Source organism: Vipera berus, assembly GCF_964194415.1.
Source record: "Vipera berus genome assembly, chromosome: 1".
In the NCBI taxonomy this organism is placed as follows: domain Eukaryota; kingdom Metazoa; phylum Chordata; class Lepidosauria; order Squamata; family Viperidae; genus Vipera; species Vipera berus.
In genome coordinates this window covers 302,569,583-302,590,890 of record NC_138202.1, presented here as the reverse complement: position 1 = coordinate 302,590,890, position 21,308 = coordinate 302,569,583, and the positions used below count along the sequence as shown (strand labels likewise).

At 38.9% G+C, this 21,308-nt stretch overlaps 1 protein-coding gene across 2 annotated transcripts in view; it reads left to right on the top strand.

The window, feature by feature from the left end:
• The window catches only part of RBKS (ribokinase), a 65,556-nt gene that overhangs the window by 15,008 nt on the left and 29,240 nt on the right, over positions 1–21,308 (top strand). Inside the window, exons 2-5 of one of the 2 annotated variants that reach the window (XM_081314264.1) lie at positions 8,896–9,028; positions 11,662–11,725; positions 14,538–14,600; positions 19,645–19,809. In XM_081314264.1, the coding sequence (XP_081170390.1) occupies positions 8,896–9,028; positions 11,662–11,725; positions 14,538–14,600; positions 19,645–19,809 (425 nt within the window). The remainder of the gene's footprint in view (positions 1–8,895; positions 9,029–11,661; positions 11,726–14,537; positions 14,601–19,644; positions 19,810–21,308) is intronic. The other variant, XM_081314265.1, reaches the window with a different exon arrangement.

The following is a 21,308-nucleotide window of genomic DNA, read 5'->3' as shown; positions in this document are numbered from 1 at the left end:
AGTTTTATATGTGGAATGAAATTGGCCCAATAAAATTTGGTTGCTTGTAAAAGATTGAATTGAGGGACGCGGTGGCTCAGTGGGTTAGGACGCTGAGCTTGTTTGGAGGGTCGAATCCCGAGTGCCGCGTAACAGAGTGAGCGCCTGTTACTCGTCCCAGCTTCTGCCAACCTAGCAGTTCGAAAGCACATAAAAATGCAAGTAGAAAAATAGGGACCACTACGGTGGGAAGGTAACAGCGTTCCGTGCGCCTTTGGCGTCTAGTCATGCTGGCCACATGACCATGGAGACGTCCTTGGACAAGCGCTGGCTCTTCGGCTTTGAAACGGAGATGAGCACCGGCCCCTAGAGTCGGAAACGACTAGCACACATGTGCGGGGGAACCTTTACCTTTAAAAGACTGAATTGTTTTTAAGACGTTGTCAAACAAGGTGGAAAAATTTACATTTGGAGTTTAATATGGATATTGATTTGAAACAAATTAAAGTTGAAACTTTGTCAGTGAACAGATTATTTTTAATTTACCTTTAAGTTAAACCCAATTTAATAAATAGATCTGATTAAACCTCATACTGTAGGTCTACCTTTACATCTGACCAATACATAATTAATATATATTATTAATAATAATACCTCCAAATCACAAGACATAGGCTTTATTCTTATTCGTCCCCTCTGCAGTTTGAATATAAAGTATAAAAGACTAAAAAGAGATTTTCGTAGACCTCCCAGCCTTTGAACTACCCAAGGAACTGAAACAGCAAAGTTTCACTGTCAGGCAAGCTTCCACGCCAGCTGCCTTTCTTTCCTCTCGCTTCGCCTCTTTTTAACCTCACACCCCACCTTCTGTAAGGGAAGTCAAAAGACTCACTCACCCTCTCGTGAAAGATGGCGTCCATGTTTATGTGTCTCCCACTGCCACCATCGGCTTCCACACCACATGGTCCGACCCAGCCAATCAAGCCACACTCTGGCTGTGGCGTTCCAGTGCCTCACGGCTTCTCCTAGAGGTGGCGGACAGTGCCAGAGGGGAACCCGCTCGCACCGTACCGCCAGCAGGGCATTTTCAAAAGCCAACAAGGATAGGAAGGGCAACAATAGGAAAAGAACGCAAGTCTGGAAAATCTGTCAACAAAAGATGCCGGAATTCCGTCCCGGTGCTTTCTATGACAAAAAAAGCCCTGGATTTTAGTATCTGCAGGCCACGGGAAGTGAGTGTGATAGGTACTATAATCTGTACTATTTCTGGATTCCACCACCTTTTTCTGTTAATTAGTTTAGATTAAAATTTTGATGGACCTTATGAAGTTCTATGAGTAGAGTTATAAGCTGTAGGATCTCATTGCCTTCAGTGCCTTCATTCCTTTTTTTTAATACATTTCTGATGTTAAAATGTTATAAATGCTTTAATAAATACAAATAAATTGAAATGGTCAGAGAGAGAAATGGATGGTGCCAACAGCTGAAGTGCTGCCAGGCTGCAAAAATCAAGTACTGAGGTTGCTCTCTCCTCTTTTGGTTGCTAGAATTATGATTGATATTTGTAGATCTTGAATAGGTGATTAATTCATCACAGCTTTTAAGAAACTTAGGGAATGGAAAAACTGATCAAAACTGTCTTATCCAAGAGAAACTGTAGTATAGCTGAAATTCTTGTCTTATCTGTTGTTTTTAGGCTGATAATGATGCTATTATTTCTCCTTGGTACAAAATATAAAATTACATTTATGAAGCTGGAGGAGGCCATTTAACTTAGATAAAGTTATTCTATGCCCTTTACTATGAAACAAGAGATATGTCTTCATCAACTTTTAAACTACTTTGTTTCAGCTACTTGATGACTGGTATCCTTTTGTCAAATGCAAACATACCCAGCTTCTTCAGTCTCTCTCTTCATAGAATTTACGGTAGTTTCCTGCCCCCTAACCTTTCTCATAACTATTAGCTGAACCTGTTCCAATTCTCTGGATCCTACTTAAAAGTACAGTACCCAGAACCAGATGCTGGTGAGATCTGAACAAAGTGAAATAAATGGAACTCATAGGAATATAAATATTCTTTCTTGCCCATGTGTGATTGGACACCCAAGGAATTTGGCTGCAGTGCATAAGCTCTCAGTGTACAAACAACAAAGTGGTAAGTCATAGATCATAAATCATAAGATAGAAAAAAAGAAAAATACAAAAACATGGAACTAGTATTTCCCATAATACAGAGATACTTGTTTTTAAGGCAGACTGAAATCACATTTGTTTTTTCTGCAGCCTTACTACTGTTGGTCATACTTAACACGCAGTAATTTTCTATTCCAAGATCTTTTTCATATGCACTATTACCAATCCAGAGTTTCCTCCCCTGTGTCTGCGCATTTTTGTTTTCCAAGGAGAGTACATTTGCACTTTCTTCTACTAAATTTCATCATGTACACTTGTTTTATATTTATAAGTACTCTGAGTATGATTTTCATTCCAGATATATATTTGTCATGGTATCCAGCTCACATTTAATTAGCTTGGTAAGCAGCCTGCCATGTGATACTTTATGAAATATATTGCTTAAGTCACGTTATAGTATGTCTATAGCATTCTCACAATCTTTTAAGGAAATTACTCAATCAAAAATTAAGGTTAGTTTGTGAAACTAATTCTTGATAAATCTATGCTGACTCATGGCAATTGATACATTGCTTTCAATATGCTTATAAAATGATCATTTTGTTATGATTAATGAGCTAATTAATATACCTTTAATATTTAAATATGTTCAAAGTAGGTATTTCCTAATTGTGTCTTTTAACTGCATGCTTCACTTGTGTCTTTTCCTCCTATTATTTAAAATGTTGAACTTTTTGTATTCTCAACTGCTCAATTTGGGGAAAAATGAGAAATGTAGCTCATGCACATCTTGATTTTTCATTATGGAACTTTCATTCTTTCTTATCACTCAGACATCAGTACAGTACAATCAATTAAATTATAAAATTATAAGCAGCATTTGGGGCTGGAAATGTGTACATCTGTTGTTAGTATCCTGACAGACCTTAGCATAAGAATTACTTGATAGCAATAAAATCCACAAAGTTTGTTTCTCAGATAAATGTTCCTTTTGCTTTCTCTTCATTTGATATTACATTTACTTGGACTTTGAAGACGGAGTGGCATGCTTTGGATCTCCTGCAAGGCTTTTATTCTATTTCACCATATTTCAAGATATTCACAAACTGAACATTATGCTGTGTTGTCAACACCCTTATAACATTTTTCTTGCCAGGAACAAAGTCCTGCGTAAACATCTTCTGCCATGTGGCATTTTATAGGCTTGCTTGCCAGTATTCCTGCCCGTTTCCTTGGTTATTAAGTATTGTCTTCAACAGTATAGTCTTTAATTATTTAAGAGTTCTACTTTAACACTCTTGATCTGTAACAGATTTTATGCACCACTATTCTTTTAAGACTCTTATTAAACATTGTTAGATTCAGACCCAGTTACTTAGTCATAAAAATGATTAACTAGATAGATAACCTTCTCAGCACTTATAGTTTTCTATATCGGTAGCTATCTGTATGGACATAAGTTAGTTGATTGGTTTCAGCCTCTAGGTTTTCTTTAGTTTTCCAGAATTTACTTTTTAAAAAAGATTTTGTCCCTTTCTGAGGCCATTCTCCAAAACTATTGAGTCCTGTGTAGTTTTAGTTCTAAAACGGTTTGTATTTAGACATCAGTTCATTATTTTTATCTGATCATCCCATATCAGAAAGCTTTAATTCAGATTTAACATTAACCCAGTATTTTTCTGAGATAAGAAATGGCTTGTGTTATTTTCTTACCACTGGAGCTATTCTATTCGTGTACCTTGCCTGCATTCCTCAATTTCTTATATTGAACCACTTTGTGAGACATCTCATTGAGCTTTTAATACCAAGAGACAAAGCTTCCCCTCCCCACACACAAACCAAAAAACTACCAATTGAGCCTTTGAGCCGTTTTAGATTTGATGTAACATAAACTTGAGTTCCCTATCTGCTTTTGATATCTTGTCCCAGCTCCGTACTATTATATAGTGGTAGCTTAGAGACTAGTACAGATAGTCCTTGCTTAGTGACTGCCTCATTTAAGGACTATTGAAACGTACAACAGTGCTAAAAAAAACCAACCCAATTTAGTGACCAGTCCTCACATTTATGACCTTCACACTGTTTCTATCATCTTATTTTCACTCTAACTTATCCCATACTAAGATGTCTTTGGAGAGAAAGAGAAACAACCCCAGTTCATCTGAAGGAAATTGCAAAAAGCAAAGGAAAACCGAAGTAAAATCCTAAGGATAGTCATTGTCACATAATTTTCATTTAGCAACCACTTTGCTTAACAATCCAGTTATCAGTCCCAATTGCAGTTGCTAAATTCCTGTAGTAAAGGTCTATCAAAGAAAAGCATGCTGTATTGCTGTCAAAACACTTCTTAATATATACATTGGAGCTACTTTCTAAATTCATCCGATCCCATTCATTGGCTGTTGAACTCCCCCAAAGGAAGTAGTGTTCAGATCTAGGCAAGAAAATCCAGTCCCACTAGGTCAAATGCAGGCAAGAAGAAGCAGAATGCCCCTGCGAAGGCAATGAGAAACAAGACTGGAAAACTCCAAGTGATTACTATCTATAGGCAATCTCCCCGATAGAAATAGTGTCCATCTACAGTTAATTGAAGGCCATCATAGTCTGCAGTGTAGTTTGCTTCACACTTGGCCTGCATACATGAGCTAGCTGAATTTTTTTTTAAAAAAAACCAAAACAAAACTTCATTTTGCTCTCTTAGACTTCTGGGAGGCTGCAGACGAGGAGCTTCTGGCAAGAGTTCCTTCTGCAACTTAGACAATGATGATACGACCATATCCTCTGGCCAGGAGGTCATAATTACTGGATTAACTATCTTTCCCCTAATTAGGAGCTTCACTCATCAGACTCTTTTGCTGTTCCCAAAAGCACCTGAAAGCAGTTATAGTGCTTTGTTTTCCTCCTTTAATCAAGTCTCAACTTCCTTTGTTATTTTCTCTGGCATAATCAGGGCTTAAGATGAAGTCTCAGTTTGAGGATTTCCATGTTACGTTCTAATAAAAAAATTAACATTGTTTTAATTTCTGGGACCCTAATGATTGCAAAGCCTCTTTGGTCCTCTTCACTGTCACCACAAGTACCAGCAGTCTAATTAACTGTATCATCCAGTTGGCCTCTGGACATAGAAATGGAGCTTTTCTGAACACTTTGATACTTTCTTTTTATGTTTGAATATAACTAAAGACTTGGAGACCAGGAAATAGTCTGCAATCATTATTTTCTTAAGTATGTAAGACCAGATGGGAGAGTTAGCACTCTCTCTTCTATACTATTACTTCCTCCTCAACAGAAGAACAGAGTTGGAAGGGACCTTGGAGGTCTTCTAGTCCAACCCCCTGCTCAAGCAGGAAGCCCTATACCATTTCAGGCAAATGGCTGTCCAGTCTCTTCTTAAAAACTTCCAGTGTTGGAGCATTCACCACTTCTGGAGGCAGGTTGTTCCACTGGTTAATTGTTCTAACTGTCAGGAAATTTCTCCTTATTTCTAGGTTGCTTCTCTCCTTGATTAGTTTCCATCCATTGCTGTTTGCCTTCAGGTGCTTCCAAATTTATTTGGAAGTTATTTGCATCTCAAGTGCCATCATTTTCACCTGCTTTCCAGGTGTATTACAATCTTGGTCTTGCAATGTTTATTGTATTGCCTTCTACTCTTTAAATCAGAGGTGGGGAACCTCTGGCTGGCTCAGGAATCTTGGGAGTTCAAGTCTGCAAGTCATAAAAGGGCCGTTGTTGCCCCCCTGCCCCACCGTGCTTTAAATGATAAATATTAATTTCTACCATTTTTGTCTTTCTTTCATGTTAGGACCATGTATTCTGGAGTTGGAAAAATAACCATGCTGTTTTACTTTTTGTAATATGTATGCAGACATGCTTGTATTAAAATAAAAGCTTCTGACTTTGGACTTAAATGCTTGTTTAGGTTGTTTTTTTCTGTTATACAAGCAGCTGTTTCCCTTCAAAACATAGTTAAGTCTGCAATATATGTGCTCAACTCCTCGGGGAAAATGCACATTTGAGTGTACGTGTGAATGGAGGATGCACAGTAACAGATGGTTCCTTAATCGTAGAAATTACTCATAATTGTCATTTCAAAACAGAAGGCTGAAATGCTTTTAAAGTTAGCCTAATGAAATCAAAATCTAGTAATTGCTTCTCATTACAAAATTTGGTGACAAGATAACAGCATTACATTATAGCACGGCTTCCTTTTCTTAAATCTCTATCTCTAAAAGTGAATTTTCCTGAGCTGTCTGTTAAGGTGTGTTTGGCAGGAGGTTTAACATGCAAGATGGAAGTGTGTTTAAGGAGGAAATGCACATATGTACTTCCAATGTGACCTTTCAAGTTAAGCTAGATATTTTAGGCAAGGTTTATGCTGATTGGTTCCCCAGATGTTTGACACAATTTCTTATTTTAATGGTCAGTGAGATAAGGTAAAGGTTCCCCTGCACATGAGTGCTAGTCGTTTCCAACTCTAGGGGCCAGTGCTCATCTCCGTTTCAAAGCCGAAGAGCAAGCGCTTGTCCGAGGACATCTCCATGGTCATGTGGCCAGCATGACTAGACGCCAAAGGCGCACGGAACACTGTTACCTTCCCACCGTAGTGGTCCCTATTTTGCATTTTTACGTGCTTTCGAACTGCTAGGTTGGCAGAAGCTGGGACGAGTAACAGGCGCTCACTCTGCTACGTGGCACTCAGGATTCGACCCGCCAAAGTGCCGACCTTCTGATCGACAAACTCAACGTCCTAACCCACTGAGCCACCGCGTCCCTATGGTCAGTGAGATACAGCAATCCAAAAATCTGAACCTGACTCAATTACCATCTTTTGAACCAAATAAAGGATACTCATGATGACTTAACCATTTTTTCCCCACTCCATCCTTCCATCCCCTCGCTGAAAAATATGGGATCTCCTGCTTGAGAGGGGGTGGGACTAGAAGATTGCCAAGGTCTCTTCCAACCCTATTATTTCATGTTCTAGACCAGCGGTCAGGAACTACGTCCCTTTTATGGCTTGTGGACTTCAACTCCCAGAATTTCTGAGACAGCCAGGTCATAAAAGGACCATAGTTTCCCACCCCTGTTCTAGACAGTCTAATCTCATTTATGTGGCTAATACAATAGATCTGCCAAAGAAACCCACTTGTTTATGCCCTGTCCTGCACTGTTCAGATATGAGAGAGGAAATTTAAGATTAAAATAGAAAGAGTCTGTCTCTTGCATACTGCCGCATAGCTGGCCAACTTTTGACTTGTTGTCGTCTTGGCCAAGTATCATTGGTGGCACAGTGGTTAGAATGCAGCATTGCAGGCTAATTCTGCCAACTGCAAGCAATTCGATTCTCACCGGCTCGAGGTTGACTCAGCCTTCCATGCTTCCGAGGTCGGTAAAATGTGGACCCAGATTGTTGGGGGGTAACATGCTGACTCTGTAAAGCACTATGAGGCAGTATATAAGTCTAAGTGATATTGCTATTGCTTTTTTTCTTAAGACTTTATTTTTCTACTCTGTTCAGCAGAACATATCTTGCTATATAAAGTATTACAATTTTTCCAGCTTGCTGTATCAATAATGTTTATGTGTTTGTGAACGCCCCTTGATTAAGAGCTTTTGATTTCCTATGCTACCTATTCCCACCTAAATTCTCCAGTGTCTCTTTTACCTCTTTGGATGTCTCCTGTCTTCTGCAATCGGCTTTGAACTCTTGCAACTACTGAGAGACCAGTTCTATCACTTCCTCTCAACTGTGAGCTTGAAGCAGCGGTTATACCAGGTTGCAGCCGAAGCCAGAAAGCATGGTCCTCTTGAGGGGTACTCCTATACTTCAGTGCCTGCCTTGTAGTGCAAAGGATGGTGCAGCATGATGAAGCATTTTCTTTCTTTCTTTCTTTCTTTTCTTTCTTTCTTTCTTTCTTTCTTTCTTTCTTTCTTTCTTTCTTTCTTTCTTTCTTTCTTTCTTTCTTTTGATAATCATGAATTTTGTTGTAAGATGATTTTAAAGCAGTTATCTTGACTGTTATAAGATTCAGTGTTACAGGTCATATTTAATTTTACACATTTCTATTAATAATTTATTAAAAAGCATACAAACTTAACACCAACTAACAAAAAGAAAAAGCATTTTTAACTTCCCAAATAGGATTGTAAAGTTCCTGCATCGTGATTCTGTTGTGTTATATTAAAAATTAACTCAAGGCCGTCCTTAGGCTGAGAAGTATTCTCTTCAATAATCCGTTCCAAGTTGACTTTGATCTGTGCCATTGTAACACCTAAGTAATCACTGCCCGTTATCATTAAAAAGAGGTTTCAAATGTTGTGGAATCCCAAAATAATTGAGGAGCTACGGTATTTTGTTTTTGTCTCAGAAGTGTATGCATATTGTGTGAATGGGCATGTTTACTGGAATGGCCCCCCTTTTGGTATTATGTAAGTAACTGTGTGGGTTGCATACACCTTCTAGCAGTCCTGCATATATTGTGCTTAGTTACCTATTCTGTATTTTTCCCCCCATCTTCCCCAAGACCTAAAAAATGTTGGTCTTGCTCACTGCTTTTTACTGGAATAGTGAAACAATTGTGAGGTCTGTTTTATTTTTGGTTCTTATAAGAGTGTGAAGGAGGTTGCGTTTACACATTTTTTGATTACTATTGGAACTACTTTTAATTAAATATCTATAGCACATGGCCTTAGCAATTCTATGTGGTTAATATTTAAAAACTCTTAAGAATTTAGTTATTAATACGCAATAAAGAGTACCTTTACTACTTTATTTCAACAGCCTTACTAAACGTTTACCCAAAGTTGGAGAAACCATACATGGATATAAATTTTTCACTGGATTTGGAGGGAAAGGTGCCAACCAATGTATTCAGGCAGTTCGGCTTGGAGCTAAAACCTCAATGATCTGCAAGGTAAGAACTAATTTATATATGCTATTGTCAGTATATTCTCTTGTAATAAATTGCCTAAGTATTAATGCAGACAAAATTTACGAGTTCATTTTAGCAACTAACAACTGTCTTATCTAAGACAAAAAAAAATAAGTAGCAAACGGAATACATGTATTCTGTTTTGGATGAAGATTAGTACAATATAGGGATAGACAAATGATGGACCCTTTGCAATCTAGGACTGCCATAGCATCCCATGAGCAAGCTGGTAGAGCAGCCGGTAGTGTTAATATATAGTAATACTAATATATTTTGAGAACAGGGTTATGACATGCTAAATTAATGTATCGGTCTATTCTGTATCTTCCCAAATAAACAATAGAAAGTATCAGTTTTGTATGGCTTAGCACAGGGGTCGGCAACCCGAAAAAGGAAAAGAGCCACTGGGAACCGGTTCCATCACACATTAAAAAAAGTGGGAGCCGCGTGCGTGCGTCCATGCACGCGCATGCGCAAAAAAGTTTTGCGCATGCGCAAAACGGGTTTTTCATGCGCGGACGCGCGCGGTTGCCTTTTTTTTAATGTGTGATGGAACCGGTTGCGCGACGGCGACGGCCCGTCTGCAAAACTGCCGCTTTCGGCAGCCTGCAAACGTGCCGCGGCAGCTTTCTCAAGAAGTGGCGCCGCTACCCATTCCGAGAGGTGCGCGCGCACCTCTCCGAACGACCGTAGGTGCGCGCGCACCTCCCCAAACCTCCCCAAACGTCGGCAGGTCTCCGGACGGCGGCGGCTTGGGAGAGGTGCGCACGCACTCTCCAAACCACCGCCATCCCGTTTGCACAGCTGCCGTGTTCGTCAATGTTTGACGAACGCGGCAGGTCTCCGGATGGGATGGCGGCGGTTTGGCGAGTGTGCGCGCACTCTCCAAACCGCCGCAATCCCGTTTGCACAGCTGCCATGTTTATCAATGTTTGACGAACACGGCAGGTCTCCGGACGGGACGGCGGCGGCTTGGAGAGGTGCGCGCGCACCTCCGCCCTTCGGAAAGGTGCGCGCGCACCTCTCGGAACGGGCGGTGCCACTCTCCATTTGGAGAGGTGCGCGCGCACCACTGCCCGTTCGAAGAGGTACGCGCGCACCGGGCGGCTGGGAGCCGCAGGTTGCCGACCCGTGGCTTAGCATGATCTCAGATTGTTGTTGTTTATTAAGCAAACCACAGCTTAATGCAGTTTATGAATCAGTTAGTGTAATTGAACACATGGAGCAGACTTAGAACATCTTTCAGTGTCAAAACTGAATTCGTGGTCCTTTAAGCCAGGGGTCCCCAACCCCTGGTCCATGGACCAGTACTGGTCTGCGGCCAGTTGAGAGCTGAGTTGTGCAAGCAGCAGGTGAGGGCGCAGTGCTCTGTTTGCACAAGCAGCAGACACGTTTCCACAACCATCCCTTCCCTCTGCTGCTGCCGTTCTGCAGAGCCAGAAAGGTTGAGGGATCCACATTGCAGTCTACTTCCCAAAGAGCTTTTTTGTTATTTTCAGGGATATCTAAAGACATACAGAATAGTTGTTGATATAAAATGTAGGGAAGTAAGTCTGTGCTTTTTCAGAAGTAGGTATGAAGGAATTTTATCTATAATTAACCAACAGCGATTTCCTTTTTGCCCACCAGCCTCTTATAGTGTATCTTAACATGTACAACAATAATTTATCCATGATTTAAACTAAAGAATTTGTTAAGCGGAACCCTTAATAAAATGTTGCCATGTGAGATACACTGTCCAGGACTTCAGGGCTTCCATTTCATATCCTTGTTACTTGACCTCATTTTACAGTGTTATGTATTGTTTTTCTCTGACATTCAGCATTTGGTGACTACTGTGCATCCTCTGCCATTATTAAATGGTGCATAGATACGATTCTCCCACGGGTTCATTCTTTAAGAAATATTTTCCATGTCCATCATTTCACAGGTCACAGAGCATATCATGTTGTTTAGTTTTCTTTGGTTCCATAATTTAACTGTATTTTCAACAAACCATAAGTTGTGTGATTTCATTATCAAAGATATTAAATGCATAGTCAGCAAATCTGGATTTCTTATTACATATTTTTAAATATTCTGTAACATGCTACTGTTTAAAAATTATTTTTATTTAAATTACTTGGCTGCCCAAATTCACTTTAAATGCACTTGTTCGAGAGAGAAATGATGTTACTCTCCCAGTCTTCAGTGCTATATTTCTATAGAGGGGAGGAGGACTCCCCACTGGATTCAGTACTTCTTGCTTCTGAGGAAGATATTAAAAAGGAATTTTAATCATGTTATAAAGCCATTGATATGACTTATGGATCAGTTGTAGCAATATTGAGTAATATAAAGCTCCTGTTTCTAAAATATGATGACAGTGGAGGTAATATAGAATAAAATTGTATTGGTTTTTAAAAACAATGAACACGTTTTCATTTTTGCATATTCAGAAGGTTTGCATTTTGAAATATTTTTAATGACTGCAAAACAGATATTTCAGAGGTAGTCTTCAGGGTTAATGGAAGCTCAGCAACATGGAAATTCATATCTTGCCCATCCTTGAGAATGTTGTCCAAGATGAGCTGGGTAATCTGAAATATGTAATGTTGTTTATTTTTGCTGTGTAGGTTGGGAAGGATTCTTTTGGTAATGACTACATTGAAAACTTCAAAAAAAATGGGATTCCAACAGGTATCTTCCTTATTTTAATTCAGATCCAAATTATACCAGTAATCACTATATACTGAATATAAGACTTGCAAAGTTCCCCTCAATGCGAAAATGAATAGAGTGGTAAACAAAGGACTATCATTCTTCATAATATTTTTTTGTGGTCTATTGTGTCCAATTCTCAAAGACTGGACAAGTCCTTGCAGTTTTCTTGGCAAGATTTTTCAGACTTTTTTAAAGATTTTTTTTAATCCCACCTTTATTATTTTTGTACATCACTCATGGCAATGAATATACCTAATATTCCTTCTTTCTCCTATTTTTCCCAACACCAACAATCCTGTGATGCAGGTTGGACAGAGAAAGGCTGAGTAAACCAAAGTCACCCAGTCAGCTTTGATATTTGAATTTTTTCATGTTTGAAGTAGTTTGCCATTGCCTCTTTTCCCAGCATTGTGAGAAAGTAACTGGGCCAAGATCACCTAAGCTGGCTTTGTACCCAAGGCAGGACTAGACCTCACAGTCTCCCAGTTCCTGGCTCCTTCATAGTGACTAAAGGTAAAGGTTCCCCCGCACATGCATGCTAGTCGTTTCTGACTCTAGGGGCCGGTGCTCATCTCCATTTCAAAGCCGAAGAGCCAGCGCTTGTCCAAGGATGTCTCCGTGGTCATGTGGCTGGCATGTCTAGATGCCAAAGGCACACGGAATGTTGTTATAGTGGCTAGAACTCGGTAAAAGTGACCGCCAGCACAAGACAGACAAAAAAAATACTTCTTTCTACATAACATTTAGACTTGATTCAACCACTTGGTTACCTCACAGCTTATTAATCTCTCAGCTTAAATGGATTTAACACCTATATTGTGGTTTAGCATATCTGTGATGGAAACCAGCAATTCCTAAGACAAAGATGGCTGTTATGTTAATGTAGAACAGCCGTTCAGCTTCAGGGCTACTATGCGTCACATAAAGTATCTGTTAATTCAGAAAAATAGGAAAGAAGCCATGTGAGGGGTCCCTGATGCTCTCTGAGCTTGGTTGTGATGCTAGTGATGATTTAGTGTAGCCCTCTAAGGGTGGTAGTCTCAGGAAACAAGAACTATTTGGGTTTCTAAACAGACCTTTATAGCTACTTGGGTAATGTAACAATGTTAAAAGCTTATCAAAGCAATTTTCCCATTTAATATACACCTAGCTGCTCATTGTCTTTCTTATGTTTCCCCCCTCGGATTTTTATTTTTTATTTTTTTGCCTTCCCAGGGTCTATTAGGCATTCCATCAAACCTTAAGTTTAAACATCAAGACTGTAATAGTAATTGACATCTTCTCACCAGTGGTCAGCAATCAGCTGCAGAGTTTAAGGCTTCATCTAGCTCAAGGGTGTCAAACTTGCAATGTCACGTGACATGTTGCAACGTATCATGACTTTTTTGCCATTTCCGGCAGTGGGGTGGGCGCAGTTTTGCCATGACGCATCTGGCCCACGGGCTGGCAGTTTGACACTCCTGATCTAGCTGAACTGTGAATCTTCTGCCAAGTCTAGCCAAGGAATCAATCTAAGTAATGAAGTGTTAGGAAATATGTGATTTACTGCTGAATCTGGTCGGAGGAATCTGACAGCCATTGGTTAGGTGGTTTTAGAAGGAATTTTACAGAATCATGAAGTATATTTTTTTTCTACACAAAGCTGGGAGAATATATCTCCTGCTATTTATTGATAGAGAGCGGTTCTCATTTTTCTTGATTACCGGGTGCATTGGGGAATGTTAATGGGAAATGGGAAACTATGGAAAGCAAAGCTTCCCCATCTGTGGTTTATATTTACTGTATGTACCATAAAAGTACATAAATGGAATCTATATTCTGGGGAATATTTCATCTATGATAATTTATAGAAAGGTAAAAATTTGAACAGGCTATAAGCTACTAACATGTGGCTTCCATGAAGGATTTGGCTAGACATTGTTAAATTTAGGTCAAAATCCACTTTTAAACTACTATCTTCAATGCATTTGTGCAGAGTAAACTACCGTAACTTCCAGATAAACATGGATAAAGGTAAAGGTTCCCCCGCACATGCGTGCTAGTCGTTTCCGACTCTAGGGGCCGGTGCTCATCTCCATTTCAAAGCCGAAGAGCCAGCGCTTGTCCGAGGACGTCTCTGTGGTCATGTGGCCAGCATGACTAGACGCTAAAGGCGCACGGAACGCTGTTACCTTCCCACCGTAGTGGTCCCTATTTTTCTACTTGCATTTTTACGTGCTTTCAAACTGCTAGGTTGGCAGAAGCTGGGACAACTAACAGGCACTCTCTCTGTTACGTGGCACTCGGGATTCAACCCACCAAACTGCCAACCTTCTGATCGACAGGCTCAGCGTCCTAACCCACTGAGCCACCACGTCACTAACATGGATAGGAGTGTGCTATTATTCTAATTCAGCCAAGGCTTTACAAGGGTTACTCTGTTTCCTGAGCTAAAAGAGTCACTTTATGGGTGACTCAAATAAGCATAGCAAATGCACACTCTTTTAACCATGAGTTTCATTACATGTCTATGTGAATAACAAGCGTACTACAGCTGCCAGTAATGTCTGTACTAAATTTAGATCATTTTTTTTCCTGAATACAGAATTAGCCACAATTAATTAATCTTGAGCTTGTGTTTGCTGTCATGTGGGTGTAATTTAGCACTTATGTTTTCCCCGCTTCTGGCATTGGTATTCATTATTAACATTTTAAACGCCAGCTGTTCAACTGTAATGTTTGCTGATGTAACTCACTAGTTTGTATATTTGCTGAAAGAGGTATAAAACTTTTTTCCTTCTTACTCTAGAATTTGTAAGTCAGACAGAAGATGCTGCAACTGGAGCTGCTTCAATCATGGTGAATAGTGAAGGTACATATCAAGGAATAAGCTGAATTTTATTAGTTTGGAATTATATATGATGAGCATATTAATTTTGTCAAGTTTCATTTTTTAAAAATATAACCAAGTTAGTTTTCACACATGATACATATCTATACCATTGAGCCCAGAAGCAAATACACATAAGCTGTGTCCTATATCACTAAACTTGGATGGCGTGTGTTGGGGGGTTGAGGAGACTTGGCGACGTCAACAGGATTACAGGACACAGCTAATACCTTTTCTTTTTCTCTCTGTCTCACATATTTCATATGCTTTATATAGAATGACTCAAAGGAAGCAAAGTGAACTGTAGATTAAGCTCTTACAAAATCCTGCAGACCTATTCATGTCCAATTAAAGAAGGATTAGTGGTAGTCCTCTTCCTCATATATCTCATGATCAAATTCAGTAGTACTGTTTTCATTTCACTGAAAATGATTGTGCCTGGTGTTGTAGGTAGTGAATTTTGGTGAGGAATAGCGATCAGTTATGGCTTGGGAACCCCTCTAGATTACTGGGCAAACTTGGCTACAGAAACAAAAAGAAAGATCCATTCTTTTGTTTCTGTAGCCAAAATTTGCCCAATAATCTAAGGGGTTCCCAGCCATAAATGATCGCAATTCTAATTACCAGTATAATGTAATTTACATTATAATTCTACACTTGAGAGACCATGTCTTCAGTGACTGAATTTTAGAGCAGCTCATTATATCAGTTTGCTAAAATAGTATTGTAGCACAATTCTTGGACATTACAGGGCACTGAAGCACCAGCTTATTGTTCATAGAATACCATCATTTAACTTCTTGACACCTTTCTATATGTTGAGAGCCCCTTCAAGTTGAAAATCTTGTTTCAGCGTAGCTATTAATTACTAATTTATTTATTTAATTTAATTTTTATACCGCCCTTCTCCCGAAGGACTCAGGGCGGTGTACAGGGCAATACAATAAAATACAATATATAAAAATTAAAAAATATTAAATACAAACAGCCCAATTCAATAAATTAATACAAAACATTAAAATACCCCTAAACCCATCAGACCAGGCCGGCTTGTTCAAATAATTGCCGTTCAAAGAAGTCAGTCTTATTTTTCCATACACACAGAAGTCTGCGTGCAAAAATCTTAAATGCAAACTGGGAATTGCAATGGCTGTAAAAGAGTGACGTGCAAGATTAAAGAATGGAAATAAAGTTCTCTGGATGTAATATTAGTTTAATGAACTTGGTAGCTGATACAGATTGCAGACTAGAAGCTGGCTTTTTCCCCTCCAGGCATCTGGTAGACACAGAAAAGTTTTCACACACTGCTATCTCCAGAACTCAGCTTTGGGTGTTGAACTGCTGTTTTGTTAATTTGCTTATTTTTGCCGCAGGGAAAAATTGTTTGGAAAGTACTTCGTGGTGTGACAATTGTAAATAAGTGTCTTTGAGCCTTTTCCAGAATGATGCTGTCTAGAAATGTTTAGAATCCAGTTCCCAGAATCCTCCAACCGGTATAGAATATTAATGGGACAAGTATTTCATTTGGGTTTCTTTTTTCTAATTGTCTTTCCTGAGATTCTCCCCCCCCCACACACACACACATTTTACACTAGCCTATCTATGCTTATCTTTAAAAATAAGAGAGAAGATTATAGAGGTAGCCCCATAGCTTAAGTTAGGGTATTATAACCCATTAATTGAAGATCAGTGCTCTAGATTCTGGCTTAATTTGTGAGAAAGTATACCTAGTCTTGTTTCAGCTCTCCTATGTATCTGAAAGAATAAGTAAAAAAAAACCATTTTGACAAAGATGTCAAATGAAAATAAATTCCACAACTATCTAATACATTTATAGAACTGTGATTGGTCTGACAGTACTGAATAGGGTGAGAAACTGATGAGAGTTCCAAGCTGACCAAAAGAAAATATTTTATGCATTCTGTAGTCATCCGATATAGTGTCATGAGAAATTGTTGATAGCCCCTGGTTCTGAAGCTCCATGAAATAAATGACAAGTTTAGCAATGGCCATAATAACTAAAAATGGGATCTAGTGGTAAAAGAATATGCCTCCAACTGAACGATCCTTGGCATAAACATTGGGATTAGTTACCTCCATGTGATATCTGGATGATAACTATTAAAGAAAAATGTTTAAAAAACATTTTAAGCAATGGCAAAAAATGGCGTGCTTTCTCTTCAGCTTCAGCCCCATCACTATTCCACAAACAACAAAAATAACAAAAACTGTAAAACTTTACCTCAGAAATCTAGGGGGGGGAGAGAATGAAAAACTTCAATCATGTACACATAAACCACATATCTCTTCCATGTTATATCATTAACCCATTCATGATGACATTTAGATCTTCAAAAAGAAATTCTATGGCCTTAAGGTGACCATTCCACCTACTTTATCTCTTACTATCCCTTTGGTAATGCACCATTAATAGCAGTCTTTCAAAGTGCTACTAAACGTAACTGTAGAAGCTTTCAGAAAGTATGCTGATCATCCTGAGATTTTAGGTTGGCATTTTTTTATGTTGGGCAATCTTTCACTGAATGTATCTGGGAGGAGAAAAATCTGGGCTTTAGCCAACATTGTTTGGAAATTAAATTCCTCTGTGAGAATGATCATTATATTATTCCCATAATTGTATCTTAGGGAGGCCTTTTGAAATAAGACACTCTGAGGTTTAATTCCGAAGGAATGTTTTGTAAAGTAGAGGTTTACAATCCACAATCACATAGCTATACATGATTTGAAAGCCCCGCTTTAGAATTTGATAGCAGCAACTATAAGAAAAAATAACTTTGAACGTTGAGCAGTTTACTGATGAAAATTGGTCAAGAACTATACTGTTGGCAAATGCATCTGCTGCACGATCTGCACAGGTAGGAATAAACAAAGTCAGTCTAGAACAAATATAATGCCGCAAATACCAATATACTGGGGTTTTATTTCTTGTTACTAGAAGATTTGCTTGGGGTATACATGGTTCAGATGCCAAAGCTTGGGAAGACATTGCCATCATAATTACTTCAGGAACTACCTTAGCAGCTTTAATCTCAACAAATCCTTGGAGGAGAACAACAGAATCATCTTGTGGGAACTATATATTCTCATATAGGTAGTCCTTGGTTTATGACAGCAATTGAGATTGGGATTTCCATTGCTAAACAATACGTCACATGACCATGACACTTAGTGACAGCAATCTGAGGCAGTCCAGTTCCCGTTGTGACCCCAAAACGTGTCCCTCATTAGGCAGGAAGAGGCAGGAATCTCAGGTAAAGAGTACTGGGAAGCCAAGTAGGGGGGAAGGCCAGTACAGGCAACAGTGAGTTGTGAGAACCTAGGAGAGCACTGTTGCAGACTGCACACGGGCAAGGTGAGCTGCAGTTGAGAGGTAAAGTGGGAGCAACTTACCGGAGCAACTTCTGATCTTCTCTACCAGCTTTCCCATTGAGTTGCTTATGGGAAACCAGCAGAAAGGTTGCAAATGGCAATCTTGTGACTGCAGCTCCCTCCAATGTCATAATCTTGAGCTGGGCACATAAGTACCTGGATCACAATCACGTGACCATGGGGGTGCTGCAACGGTTGGAATATTGAGGACTGCTGGCATATCCATTTTTTTCAGTGCTTCATAATTTTGAATGGTCACTGAACAAATGGATGTAAACTAAGGACTATCTGTACTTTAAAGTCCAATTTAGTAGGATTAAAGCCATAGTGGTATTTCCTAGAGACAGTGATAAGTGGGCTAATACTGAAAAGCCAAGTGATCGGCTGATATGGCCCTGATACCCTCTTCCCTGATGGTATGGAAACTTTAACAATATAATTACATCAGATGGTTTTATCTACCTTAATACTGCAATTTGGAACGTTGCTGCTATAGGGAAGCTGGAGTTGTTGGGAAGTTCTCAGCCTGGCAGGGAGGAATTAGCCTGGAGTCACTGTACAACCACAAAAGGCCTAGAACTGAATCCCCCCCCCCGCCCCAAGTTCTTTGGAGTCTTATCTAACTCAGGGGTCTTCAAACTTGGCCCTTTTATGACTTGTGGACTTCAACTCCCAGAATTCCTCAGCCAGCATGCCTGGCTGAGGAATTCTGGGAGTTGAAGTCCACAAGTCATAAAAGGGCCAAGTTTGAAGACCCCTGATCTAACTGTTCCCAAGAGGAGGCTGAAGAGATTCCTGTGTTGTAGGCAGAACATTAGTTTGAACTCTCTGCATGTGGGGTCTGGGTGTTTGTCCCTGAGAGGAATGCAACCATTCCCCCCACCCCCACCCCCAAAAAGTGGATTTTTTTTGACTCTTATTAATCAATAGGGGATAACATTTCCTTAGAACAACCTATACCCACATGCAATGTTTTCCCAAAAATCACTGCCTTTTCTGAAGCTCTCTCCCATTTCCTGCTATAATTTAACAATACTGTATGCATCTCAAAAGTCATAAAATGGGACAAAACTAACTTAACCACTGCTTTGCTTAGCAGTGGAAATTTTGGGCTCAGTTGTTGTTGTCAGTTGAGGACTCCCTGTGCCTGTGCTTTGTCCTCCAACATGACACAGACCTTATATGACTTCATAAAAAAATAAAAATACAAACAGTCACGGTAGTGGTGCAACTTACGGCATACCCCCCCTTTTTTTAAAAAAGGATAACTTGCAAACATTCAGTATTTTCTCTGTCAGACACAACTGTCTTGTCCTTTGATACCTATTTTCAGATCTATATTCCTTATTGCATCAATCGGTCAAATTCTCAGCAAACATGGTATTTCTTGCATATAAATCTAAACCACCCCAATTGTGAGAGGCAACAAAAAGTACAATGAAACCTTAGTTTTACCCCGGCGTTCTCACCATTTCTGTGCAAGCTAGGATTTCTTATCATAGACACCCCTTGAAAATCAACATGCTATTAACTTTATAGTATTAAAAAGCCATTAAGAACCATATATGTCATGGTGTCAAGAAAATACATTTTATGTTCAGCTTTAGTCATTCTAAAATTTCACCTTTGTTTTTAGGAGAAAACTTTATTGTAATTGTTGCGGGGGCGAATTTACTTCTGAATTCCAGTGATTTAAAAAGGGCTGCTCATGTCATCGCTGAAGCCAAAGTGATGGTCTGCCAACTTGAAATAACCCCAGCAATTTCTTTAGAAGCATTAAAAATGGCTCATACCAATGGAGGTAATCTAATAATACGAATTATTTGCTTCATTCCATGAGTGCTTTCATTCATATCCTTTTAATGTAGCTGTGTTTCAAAGTCATTTAAAGCATGGTGGTGCCAAGACAAGTGACCTAAATCCAGGCACTAGCGATATACTGTAATTTAATAAAACAATGGGGCCTGTGAAGAACAGTTGGAATTTCACTTGAATTGGCATGAACCTGGTACCATGTGTGAACCTTGCTCTCGTTTCTTTTTTTTACCTTTTGAGTGTAATTTTTGATCAAGCCAGAGTAGCAGATAACTTCCTTAGCAGCAGCAGATGACTTGAGATCGTTCAGTGAAATGGATCCGGGTTTATAGACCCTCATTCTACTGTATATCTCTGGGAATGCAAGATGCCTTGGGCACACCACTTCTCCTTTGCCTGCTATCAGATGATACCAAGCACCATCTTTATTTGAAAGGAAAACATTTCTGAATTTAAGAGAAACTTTTCAGAAATCCAGTTAGACAGAAATAAACATTATTTCTTCCAATACCATATTCTGAGATAGTCGTCCCAATTTATAAATCTTTGTGTCACAAATTCAGGTTTTTTATATATATATATATATATATATATATATATATATATATATATATATATATATATATATATATATATATATATATATATATATATATATATATATATATATATATATATATATATATATATATATATATACATACATACATACATACATACATACATACATACATATATATATATATATATATATATATATATATATATATATATATATAACATAATCTCTAGAACATTTATTTCACTGGCTTATTTATTTCAGTGGTGCAGAACATCAGATAAGTATACCTAGAACTTGGGTACCCACAAAGTGGCTCATTTCATTAAAAGTTAGCACCCTAATCTGAATGTTAATCTTTCCAATGCTAGAAACTTCTTTGTGCTAGGTGATTGACTGGTAGAAGGAAAGACACTTAATTCTCCCATTCTTCAGGAATATGGGTAAAGAACAATAACTTCAAATTCCACTGCCTGATCATAGAATATATTTGCATTTAATGCAGGAGATTACCTCTTCAATAGAAGCCGTAGAGAAGCCTGTCCCATATACCAGGAAACCTCTGTCCGCCTTTGTGAGACATGTTGAATGGCCTTGTATAATGAAATCTCGGTAAACCCTTTGCTAATACAGAAACAATCTTTAACATCCTCACAGCTGGAGAGTATTACTGGCGCTTCCTTTCCTTTAGTCTGCCGATTCTTATGTTTAATGCAGTAGTTTATGTTCGGAAGCCCACTAGACTATGTGTGTTTAACAGATGCACACCCAGATGCAAGGCTCAGAAGAAAAAGGGAAGTGGGGAAACAGAAGCTTGTGGCTATAAACCGTCTTGTTCCCATACACTTGGGTTGTGTTTTTTAAACTACAGATTGATAGTCTTATACTTGCTGAAATACAGGTAGTCCTTGTCTTAGAAAGGCTCA